The 12,102-nt window shown below is 38.0% G+C and overlaps 1 protein-coding gene across 2 annotated transcripts in view; it reads left to right on the plus strand.

Annotated features, from left to right (window-relative positions):
• The window catches only part of ABCC4 (ATP binding cassette subfamily C member 4 (PEL blood group)), a 154,192-nt gene that overhangs the window by 114,636 nt on the left and 27,454 nt on the right, over nucleotides 1-12,102 (plus strand). Inside the window, exons 24-29 of one of the 2 annotated variants that reach the window (XM_075711521.1) lie at nucleotides 213-313; nucleotides 2,500-2,691; nucleotides 5,725-5,781; nucleotides 7,046-7,201; nucleotides 11,257-11,346; nucleotides 11,822-11,994. In XM_075711521.1, coding sequence (XP_075567636.1) covers nucleotides 213-313; nucleotides 2,500-2,691; nucleotides 5,725-5,781; nucleotides 7,046-7,201; nucleotides 11,257-11,346; nucleotides 11,822-11,994 — 769 coding nt within the window. The remainder of the gene's footprint in view (nucleotides 1-212; nucleotides 314-2,499; nucleotides 2,692-5,724; nucleotides 5,782-7,045; nucleotides 7,202-11,256; nucleotides 11,347-11,821; nucleotides 11,995-12,102) is intronic. The other variant, XM_075711525.1, reaches the window with a different exon arrangement.

A 12,102-nucleotide genomic window follows, 5' to 3' on the forward strand; every position in this document is an offset into this window, starting at 1 on the left:
CAGACAATTTCCAAAGCATACCAAAAAAAATGCAGCAAGTAGCTGTTCTGCCTGGAGCTACTCGCTGCACAGATGGCAAGTACAGTGTAACCAAACAAAATTCTGGCTGTGATGCTTCCGTCATGTAACTAACCTCATGAAAGGGAAGTTAACTAGAATTTTGTGTAATTACCAGTGTACCTATTTGATTCTCTTTTTTCTTTGTTCTGCAGCTTTGAATGCAGGGCAGGTTGGTTTGGCGCTATCCTATGCAATCACCCTCATGGGAACGTTCCAGTGGGGTGTTAGACAGAGTGCTGAAGTTGAAAACCTGGTAATGTTTATTTCTTCCTTTTCACCTCTTGGTTCCTTTTTGTGGTTGTGACATGAGGCCTTAAGGATGGGATTCTTCTTAATTAACTTAGGACATTAATACATTAGCAAGCGATTGAGGCACCACTCCAGTCCATAAAGAAAAATAGCCTCTTCTAGGGTATCATTTGTCTGACTGATTTTGAATGTCTGTTGAGATGAATTGTGCCCAGTGACTGTCCCTCTCCATTCATAGTAAGGAAGGCTTTATAATCTCCCTTTACAGCAGAAAGGTAACTGTCTTGTTACAGTGTAGACAATTGCATTGCAACTCAGAAAAATTACAATAAATTAATCCCTCTCCGTAAGATTTGTTTAAATGATTTTTTTAGATTTGGGATTTTTAATTTATTAGTAATTATTACTGCATTTTAAAATCTGATTTGTATATCTCATGGCATTTTTTTAGGGTCCTGTTAATTCGTTGTAAAGGCTTATATCTTCTTAATTTGTTGTAAGTTAACAAATACTTGAAAGTATTTGTTTGTATTCAGCTGAGAGGATTGTGTATTTTCCAAAATATATAAAGTAGAATGCCTTCCACCAATTTACAATATTTACTAGCATGTTCTAGTTTGCCTATTTACTTTTTTAAGTTAATGTATGAGAACAAAAACTATAAAAAGAACGTACTGAGCATAAACCTCTCTTTTTTGTGTTGTGTTGACAACTGAAGGTTGCTTGTAATTATGATTTGCTGACCGTAGTCTAGGAAATACATGTAGTCCTTTTGTAGAAGTTACAAAGCCATGTTTAATAACAGATAAAATTAATAATAATGTTAGATGTGTATTTTTTTTGTCTAGCACATTGCTGCTTCAGAGCATTTTTCAGACATGAATAAACTAGTGGTGACAGACTTTAGTGAAAAATGGGAAGAAAGCTTTCAGGTTTTTTTGTACCAGTTGGGAAGTTTTGGACGTGTCAATCTGTGGGATTCTCTTATGTAGAGAGTTACAGTCTTGGAGGCTGTGATTCAGAAATACTTTGGAGGAGAAAGTCTTGTCATTCACTAAGCTGGTTTTAATGTGGAACATTGATCATTTTATGGAGCTATGATTAGCATCGACTTCTTTGACAGGTGGACATCCACCAAAAATCCCTTATTATTAAAGGCTGACTACACCTGGGGGAGGCAAGAACATTTCCTCTCTATTGTACTCTGTCACTCCTTCCTTACATGTTTTTACTTGGAGCTTATTTTGTAATGTGGAAAGGGTAGGTGGCAGTGAGGTCAGAGAAGTTGCTGCCTGGTGACCTTTGCCCTTAAAGCCACTGTAGGCAATATAAGCCTACTGGATATCTTTGTGATGGGTTTTTTCAGAATCCATCTATGAGCGGATACAGTTAAATAAAATTAATTGTGTTGCTAAGATGTGTGAGTGAGGATGCGCACCAGAGCCTAAACAGAACTTTTATTATTTGCCCAAGGGAAAGAAAGCGTCTAGGTAGCTCAACTTCTGATTCTTTTCCTTCCTGTAAGATTAGAGGCATCAGCTAATATTGCAGTTTCTTTCATATCTGGCATAAAATACATAGGAAAACAAGTTCTGTTGCATATAAGCCACTAATAATATGGTGACAGCTATCTTGGATTGTGGAGTTGCTTGTGACAAACATATTTAGAAGATTTGCTGGGGGTGAACGCAGTGGTAATGATGAGGACAAAAAAAAGGGATGATGAAACCAGTAACTTGATGCTAGTAGCTATCGTGGGTCTGCCTGTAGCTCATGGCAGTTTCATTTCTAGCTTTGTCTTCCCAGCACACAATGAAATGGTGTCATCTTAGCTAAGACTGACAGACAACTGTCATAGCTTAAACTTCTTAATACTTATGCGCATACTTGGATTTGTAATTAATCCCACTGATTAGAAATGAATGTTTATGTATGGATTTATGTATCGTGATAGCTTTGGGTGTGTAGTAGGACATGAGACGCATTCTTTCCACTTTTCAGTTGTATAAAGTAAGCATAGGATGGTACCAAATACTCTTACCTGTACTTAAAAGAAAAACTCTGGAATAATTTGCATTGAATCTTTATAGTAAAAATACACACACACACACATATATATATGCATGCAATATTTGCAGTCTATGCAAAAAGCTGAAATTTATGCATATATGTCTTCTTTCCTCCCCTTAGATGATATCAGTAGAAAGAGTAATGGAATACACAGAACTTGAAAAAGAAGCTCCTTGGGAGACCAACAAGCATCCACCACCTGAATGGCCAAGCCAAGGAATGATAACGTTTGAAAATGTTAACTTCACTTACAGTCTAGATGGACCTTTGGTGTTAAGACATTTGTCTGTTTTAATTAAACCAAAAGAAAAGGTATGTATATGGCTGTCTTTGGTCATTCACAGAAACTAAGCAAAGATGGTAAGTTAACAAGAAGCTGTGTGGTAAAAATACATTATAAAATATGTGGATGTTAGGAAATCAGTAAGTGTTCTTCTAAAAAATAAGCCTTCACCATATTTAATAGCATATTTATTTCCTGTAAATGTAGCATAAATGTGTCTGGGAACATGGCATTTCTGTCTGTCAAACCAAAGGGTTAAATATATTTGATAATTTTCTGATAAAATTTGGGTTTCATCAGGAAGTGGCAGACATTCAAAATACAGGCTAAGCCCAAAATGTTTGTTCAAATTCAAAGCAAATGGAGCTGCATTAGGAAATTGGGGATTCAGTAGACGGAACGTAAGTGGAACGAAGGGTGTCAACACACAAGGTGAGCAGAGACAACTGAAAATAAGGAACGTACATGCTCTTGCACAGAGCACTGAATGGAAGAGAGAAGAAAGAAACACAAATCAGTTGCATAAGTTTAGAATTGGGGATTTTATTTCAGTTCCTTTCGGCTACCAATCCAATTAACTGTTGCTGTTAATTAGATTGGTAGCCAAAAGAAACATAGAAATAAAAGTCTTCCTCTGCAAATTTGACTCTTCCTCCCCAATTTTGACACCATCCCAATTGAAAGAGTGCTGCAGGGAGTGTCTCCCCCACAGACAAAATTAAATTAGAGCCCTGCAGTGTTAATTCGTGCTTTGCTACATTTCAAATGCACGCATACTTTTTTGATTAGGATATCTTCCCTAGGAGGCTGGTTCAGTTCTCTACAATCATTGCCCTGGCCTCATTTGTAGCATGCTTTTCCATTCAGTCCCAAACCTGTTTTGTTGCTCAAGTGGACCTTTTTAATAACATGCATGTTACCAGAATTCAACCCAACGTTGCTGCATGGAGATGATCTCATGGAATTAGGTATGGGCAAGTTAAAAATGGTGTTTAAGAAGAAGAGCAAAAGGGATGTTTATCTACTCTCTACTTCTTTTGCCTATGGGCCATCTCTTTAGCTGTTATATATCACTCCAATATAATAGCAGACAAGAAGATTTACATTTCTTAGTGAGAGACAGAAATAAAATAAAAAATGGAAGCAAGAGATATTAGTAGTGCATGACTTAATCCTTGGTGGGGGCAGGAAGGGGAGGGATGACCGGGGGTATTTATTTTTGCTGAGCAGTTATGCTGTGGTTTTGTCATCCTGAAGTGAATTTGCCCATCTTGAAACTACTGCCAAGAACTTCGTGTTTGTTTTCTGTGATGTTTTGGACAATACTGCAGTAGACTGCTACTGTGTAAAATAAATCTCCCAAGCATCTGTGCTCCTTATATTGGTTTTAATTATGGAGAAGCGACTCTTCAGAACCAGGTTTCCAGATCCGCTAGGGATTCTGCCCATGCGGCTGTCAGTGAGAGCTCTTACGCCTGTTCAAACCCCTGGCTCGTACAGACTTCTGGTGGCTGCAGTGCCACTGGCAGGATGAAAGAGTTTAAACTTCTGCCATGCCTGTAGTTTTTCTTGTAGCCACCCCAGCGCCCAGTTTGGGAAGCTGTAGGTGCAGTAAGAATGGAGGGGGTGATTACTCGCAGATCACTCATGGGTTAGGGTCTCTTTTGATCTGCTTGTCTCAGCGTTCAGTTATTTCCCTACAGTCAAAGCAGGCTAGGAAGGACCCTCTGTTTTAACCATCTTTGCTAACACAATGTAGTCTGCCAGAGACAGACCAGGGAGTGCTCATGTGAGGAGCTCTGCCAGCAGCTGGCTGTGATTAACCTCTTCAGTTACTATAGCTGCAGCAGGAGAAGCTTAGCATGTGCAGCCTTGGGTTTTGAACACCACTATCTTTGTTTTAGGCTGCTTACGAATGCTTATTGACTAATATATTGTTAAATGCACCTTGTCCTGACAGATCCTAAATCTGAGGGTATGGCTACATGAAAAAGTTAGGAGGGTGAGGGTCTAGATTTACGGCATGGCAGCTGTTCGCGTAAATACTCTCGCAGCGTAGCACGAAAGGGAGGTTGCCTGAGGGATAACAAAGACACGGGCAGTTTCAGTGGAGTAGCTGACATGCTGTAAATCTCACTCTCATTTTTTGTGCAGCTCTACTTTGAAGTACAAGTGACGCTTGAGTAATGATGAGCCCAGCGTAGCAGGTGTACTCCTGTGTATGCACATGGCTTACATCGGGCAACAAAATCCTGGCCATGTGATTCCTGTTAGGTGGCTGGGACTTCCATTTGCAGGCTGTCGCTGTGTTTGCACTGGCTATGAACATGGGCCTCTGAAGAATACAGTGTATTAAAAAAATAAATAAATGTGTATACTGAGAGCTGTTTCAAATTCATGTCAATTTTCAGCAGCCTGTAGTCAATTGGACCAAAAATACAAATAGATTCCTCTAAATACTGAAGAGCATAGTCCTTTCATTTGATGCCAAACTGAAAGTGGGATTTTGACAATATGCAGAGCAGCTGCATTTTTATTTTAAGTATCAATGTATTTTTAATGTTTTTTTCTTTATATCCTTAATACAATACTTTATATCACTGACATTTACAGAGAAACAATTGAACTTTTGTTTTCACAACTCTGGGTGTCTGTGTTCTCCATTCAGCATTTTCTTTCTGAGCTGTAGTGTAACTGTTCAGAACTATTTTTCCTTTGTTTCACTGATATAATTTAGAATGCTAGACATATTGTCACTTATTGTAACAGATTTGCTTAAAATAAGCGGTATCTTTAATAATAAGCACTGTATAAATGTTAGTTTATATACAATAGTACAATAATGAACTGTTGGATGAAATAGTTGAATCAGAAAACAGAAGTAGAAAATACCTTTTAGCTTATGCCACGTAAGTTGTTCCTTGCAGTATACTTTTTTAGTGTTTTGTGTATTTTTGATCAAATGTGGGCGCTGCTGCTTTGTCTGAGCTTAGTGTCTCTGACTGTTAGAAAGTTTCTCCTGCTCTTGGATGTAATGTTTCCTGTGCTTAATTTCATTCCAGCAGTCATTACTGCATACATCTGAGTCTCAGGCAATGGGTAATTGCCCTCTGGTGTCTGTACGTATACTCATGAAGGTTTTCATGTTTCTTCCTCCCTTCTGCACCCCAATCACTTCACCAGGCTCTGTGGTACATGTTTAATCCTCATAAATCCTTCCTCATCAAATCAGTATCTCCAACCCGTATTAATTTTATGTTGCACTTCTCTGAACTCTTTCCAGTGTGTTGATTTCTTTCTGGAAATGTAGCGATTAGAACCAAGTGCAGGAAATAACAAATCCTGCCAGATCAGATCTGTGCAGAGTTACTCCATCACCTTCTCTGATACAATTGATTACTGTACATTGTTTTCTCTAAGAATCCTTTACCTGAAGACAACATATTGAAAAAAAGTTTGCTGTTCAAGTAGTATTCAATCACCACTAATTATATGTCTCCTCTCATTTATTAATGGGCCTACTTTCTCCCAAGTGTTGGTTTCATATGAATATTTGTAGGTCTTAACCCCTTGTCATTAAAGTTAGCAATCCCATATTTTGCATTTGCTCTACCTCTTTTTTCTGAACGCATTATTTTTTCACATTGCATACAGCTTCTGATTTTTCTTTGGGAACATATAAAAGCCTGAATCACTGTGGTTTTATTATTCACTGTTTCTCCTGTTTGGAAAGGAATCACAGCTTGCTCACATGACCTTGTAGTTTCAATACTTGTGAACTCTTTCAGTACTTGTGAATACTCTCTTGAAGCTGTCTGAAGCATGAATACAGTTGATAACCCTCCTGCTAGTTTTGGCTTTATTTTGGCTACTTTGACTACTTTGAACTACTTCACCTTAACTATGCTAACCAAAATCAGTCTCAGTTATTTAAAATGGGAATACTGCTCATACATTGTTCCCAAAGTGCTTTATGGGAGTCCTTTTTTGGATTGAGAAGTAGGTGCATGCCTGGAATGATTTGCCTACCATCACCCAGCAAACCAAGTTTAGTATAAAAATTAGCAGCCTTGAATCACATTACTCTATATACTGTATACACCAAGCCACTCTATCTTGTTTACACAATAAACCACCACACATTAAGGGAAAATCTTTCACCTTTGAATATGATCCAAGAAATTGTTGGGTATCCAAATGTCACCTGAATCCAAACTGATTTGGGGGGAGATTTTTTCCTCTGGAAAAAATGTTAATTATGAAGAAGTTTTATTTGGGCTTGTTCTACTATAAATCCTGTGATGTTGTAAAACTGTTGCTTGACATATTAATTTATCCTGAAAAGCTCATGGTTTAATTATACAAGCTTGGCTTGCTCTGTAGGTTGGAATAGTGGGAAGAACCGGAGCTGGGAAAAGCTCTCTGATAGCAGCCCTCTTTCGCTTGGCGGAACCCGAAGGAAGGATTTGGATTGATAAGTACTTGACGTCAGAGCTAGGACTCCATGACTTGCGGAAGAAAATTTCGATTATACCTCAGGTAAGAGAGTGAATTGATCTGCTATAAACATTTTCAATATAATGCTGTGTATTTAAAATGTTTTGCCGGGATATGTTCCCCCTGCACCCCTGTATGCAGTAGACATAGAAACTTTAGCGAGTAAGTCAAGTAAGACTTACTTGAGTAAGGTCTTGATTATTTTAAGATAAACAGAATCAGCTTTGGGGACTGGAGCGTTTTCTTCCTAGTTTTGTTTCCTGTCTCTTCCTCTGAAATACTTGTGAGTAGGTGTTAATACATATATATATATAGGTCTCCTCCTATAGTCTGGGAAAGAGCAGAGAAGATCTGACAGGAACATGCCAGTTTCAGCAGTTCTCTGAAGTCACTTGATCCTTTGGCACCAATTCCTGCCTGATGCGTTGCCTGAAGCTTCCTTAGTAAAGGACTTCGAGGGACCACTTTCACTTCTCTAGTCACCCCTGTACAAAATGACTGAGGCTAGATGTAGAAAGCAAACATGCCAGCTGAAAGTGAGCTACCAGCCTTTCCATTATTTGGAGATGGTTGGACAGGAGGAAAGCAGAGGAATGGACAAAAGGGTGGGTCATTATGATCCATACACAAAAACTTGGTGAGCAAGCTGAATGCAGGCAAAGCTGCAATGCAGGAAAAAAACCTGAGATGGTGTTGGGAATAGCCTCGTCTCTGGTGCTGGAGAAAAAAAGATGTTCCAAGAAGTCCAGTAGGTCACAGGTCTTCTCTTCTGTGGTCTTACTTTCAAATGAGATGCTGAATCAGAGAAGGATTACGTATAACCTCAAAACTTCCTGAAGGCAGAGCCTGTGCAGGTTACCATGTTTCATGAGAGCTTTGATCTCTTCCATGATCATTTGCTCTCCACTGGAGAGGGAGGAAGAGGGAAAAGCTCATATATTCTGTAAATGCTAAGTCATGGTTTTGGTTAATAATTTGTCTGGGATGTTGTAGCAGGTAGATAGAACAGGAGGCTGGAAACAGAGGAATTTGTTTGCCATGTTTAGCAGTTCTCAGATCTCTATATTTTATTACAGAAGATGTATTTAGAGTCCTTACACCATCTTTGTATCTGAATGTTTGCTAGCCTGTTGGCAGGATGGCTTTCAGAGTGTATTATTTTCTTTAAATTGAAAATCTGATAAAAATAGTAATGAACAGTGGTTCTAAGCCTGTCTTGATTACCTGCTTTTTTTTTTTCCTTTCCCAAGAATGGGAGTCACAGAAAAACAGGTATGGTGTTATCAAAGGAAAAAAAAAGAGGTACTTCCCCAGCAACTGGATTGTTGCCTAGTACAGGATGTCTTTTGTTTCTGTATGCTGAAGGCTTTGTTATTACACAGTGGACGTACTTACTGGTACTAGTCATCTTTTGTATGTAAAGAGGACTTTATGTGGATTTAAGTTCTGGTTTTTTGTGTGCAGCGTTCTTTTCTCCTGAAAGCAGATGATCATCAGTTCATTCAAGGTTTACAGCTCTTTGAAAGCTTTGCCTGTAACTATGGCGGGTGATTTCTACGTTTGGAAGAATTCAGCCTAGTTGAACAAAATAGAGTACTGAGACAGGAAAACTGCTGGTCAAGTACAGTGTCTACATGTTGAGTGATGCAGATGCTCAAAGTTCACTGCATTTAATTATACATGTGGTTTTTTCATACATTCGTCTATTGACATGGTTGTAAAACTGTTTTAATCCAGTTGAATTCTGTGACTTCTATCAAGTTTATATGATAGGGTTTTCATCATGGTCCCAAAGGGGTTTAAGTGTCCAAAGGCTAGCAGGTAGCATTTCTTTTCCTCATAATGGAAGACTGGTTTCCACTAAAAATATGCAAAACTATGAAGTGGTTGTAGTAAGAAGAGGAAGAGGGTTTGCAATAAGGTTTATACTATAGTAAACTGAGTGATAGGCATTGTCTTGCACTGTGTTAATAGTAGTGTCAATAATAGAAATAATAATGTAACATCGGGTAGTTATTTTGCAGCAAATATCTTCATAATTATGTGGGAAGCTAAGAAACCAGAGGGAGAGATGCTTATTTAAATTATAAATAAAACATGCTAAACAGAACCATTCCTAGAGAGTGATGAGGCAAGACTGAAGTTTTCTTATACGTAAGTTTAAATACCTACCTGGAGAAATAAAAATGCGCTTAGGCTTCTAATTGCTTGCTTGGATGGAGCTGTGTGAAGGTTGTGTTTGTAAATCTTTTCTATGCAAATGTTGTCTGCCTCCCTGACTGCAAGCATTTTTACAACAATTATTTACAGGTTTGTCTTATTACTTTCCTCTCATAAACCAGACTATTTTAAATAATAATCTGTGTCAGAAATGATAATTAAAAAATATCCTTATCTTCTGTTGCAGTACATGTCTGTTGTTAGGACTTTTATAATAGTTATGAACACTTTATAAATTCAGCCTCTTATTTTACCAACCTATAAAAATGTATTGAAAAGGAAAATAAACGTAACAATACCTTCAAAACACCAAATGGTGTATTAAAATATGTATTGTTAAACAAATTACTTTCTAGGTGTTTTTGAAGAAAAATGTTCTCTAACTTGTTAATGTTTTTTTTAAAATCCTTTTGTTCATTCAACAGGTTTTTAGTGACATGTTGCTAATGCAACAGATACTTTCAAATAATTGGCATGTTATGTCAAGAAATGCATACATTCTTTTACATTGCTTGTGGCATTTTCTGTCTTTGTTAATCCTTTTATACCACTCAGAGTGGTTTAGAAATGAAGATACAATAAAAGGGTTAATGTCTGAATTCTGTTCTGATTTACTGCAGCCCTTTGGAGCTGGGCATCACTAGGGTTAGATAGGGCATAAGTCATGACAGAGGTTGATCTTGGAGTAAGCTGAAGTTATCCAATGTAAGTTAGACTTTATTTCCTAGGGGAGAAAAAAAGAAAACATTTTGCATAAGATTTCTCCAATTTAAAGATGACTGACAACATGATGAATGGTCTCCATTTATGATTAGCACTGTTGCAACTTTTGGCTTGTTGTTGTTGTCTTTATGTGTGGTATTAAGAGGAGTTTAGCCCTATAGTTGTGTCAGTGCATGACTCTCAGGCTGGGCAGCTCTTCGTTAGCGAGTACTGATCTGTTGCTTGAGGAGTTCTGGACCAAAAGTTGTCTTCCTGCTTCTCAAGCACTACATTTTCCAGTGTGAATTGATTTGTGCCATTTTGATTAATGATCTGTTATTGGTCTGACCGGGAACTGAAGTAGAACAAAACTTGCTTCGACCACAGGTAAACCCACATTGGTACCTGAATGGGAGGAGGTACTGATTTGACTCCCTGGTGTATTTTGAATTAGAGCTTTGCCCAGCAGTGCTCCAGTTCTAAGTAAGTTTGCTTTGATGCTGTGGCAGTATAGATTAGCTTCTATGTGTATAGGTTTAAACACTGCGTTGAAATGGTGAGAGCTGTTCCTCTTAGGCTCTGGTGATAAAATTGAAGGGCTTTTGTTGTATGAAATGGGAAAAAAAAACCACAACCAAATAGAGAAGGAAAACCAGAAAGGCCTTGTGAGCTCTTTGATTCCTCTCTGGTTTATCTGCTTCAAAACCAAATTTTCAAAACTGCCCAAACGTGATTTAGGAGTGTGAGCTCATTGGCAGTGGTAGTTGCTGGTTTTCATTAACAATACCAGGAGGATAGCGATGATTTCATGTAAGCATATATATAGCTTGTGGCACCAAAACAGTGGCATGTAAATGCCTGTTTGAGTATGGACATAACTGTGTGCATCAATTTGCAAGCAGACCTGTCCTGTTTGGTAAATTATCTTCACACAGACTGGTTGAATGCTTGCCTTCCCTGCTCCACCACCGCCCCCCCCAGCACTCCCCCACCCCTCCCCCCCACCTTTAGGTATGCTATTGTGAAATACACTCCTTTGCATTTCATAAAAGATAGCTTTTTGTTTGGTATTTCTGTGCTATTGTTGATACAGGTTGGTTCTGAGTATTATTAAATTACCTATTGCAATGTAAAACCTGTGTTTATAATGGAATACTAATTTTACTTGGTTTTAGGAGCCTGTTTTATTCACTGGAACTATGAGGAAAAACTTAGATCCTTTCAATGAATACACTGATGAAGAGCTGTGGAATGCCTTGGAAGAGGTGACTTATTAAATCTAGTAATGTACATCTGATATTTACAAGCCAAAGAACACTACAGTGCTTGTGTGCGTCAGGTTTTAGATGTTTTCATCAGGTTTGATAAAGGCATAGCTGTTCATGGAGAAACGTAGACCGTTGTGTGCACGTTTGTATATGTGTGCGTTTGTGCCTGTGTGTGTAGACATGTATATTGTTATATAAGCCTTTTATGAAAAAATTATCCTTTGGGATGATGCTTTGGTTACGTTTTGATTCATATCTTAGTTTTAATGAACATTAATAGATTCTTAACAATGTGCTTTAATGTTTTTAGAATTCTAATAACTGACACACTGTGTAATCCAACTTGGCACGTACTCGTTTTGTGTCAGAATATAAAAGGTAAATCTTGCATACTTATTGTTGTGTCATCAGACACACAATAGCTGATTTAAAAGAGAGTTACTCATCCTACAGTATGTTGACATGTCAACAGGTGCAACTGAAGGAGGTTGTGGAAGATCTACCTAATAAAATGGAGACGCAGCTGGCAGAATCTGGGTCTAATTTTAGTGTTGGTCAGAGACAGCTGGTGTGTCTTGCCAGAGCGGTTCTAAAAAAAAATCGGATCCTTATCATTGATGAAGCAACAGCAAATGTGGACCCAAGGTAAAAACAAAATCTGTCATGTTAGGATGAGCTGTTTTTTCTTCTAATGTGATCATCTGTACTGTAGAGATTAACTTAAATGCTTTGTATTTCTTGTAGTTTGTATTG

The sequence above is a fragment of the Pelecanus crispus genome, chromosome 1, assembly GCF_030463565.1.
Source record: "Pelecanus crispus isolate bPelCri1 chromosome 1, bPelCri1.pri, whole genome shotgun sequence".
NCBI classification, from domain to species: domain Eukaryota; kingdom Metazoa; phylum Chordata; class Aves; order Pelecaniformes; family Pelecanidae; genus Pelecanus; species Pelecanus crispus.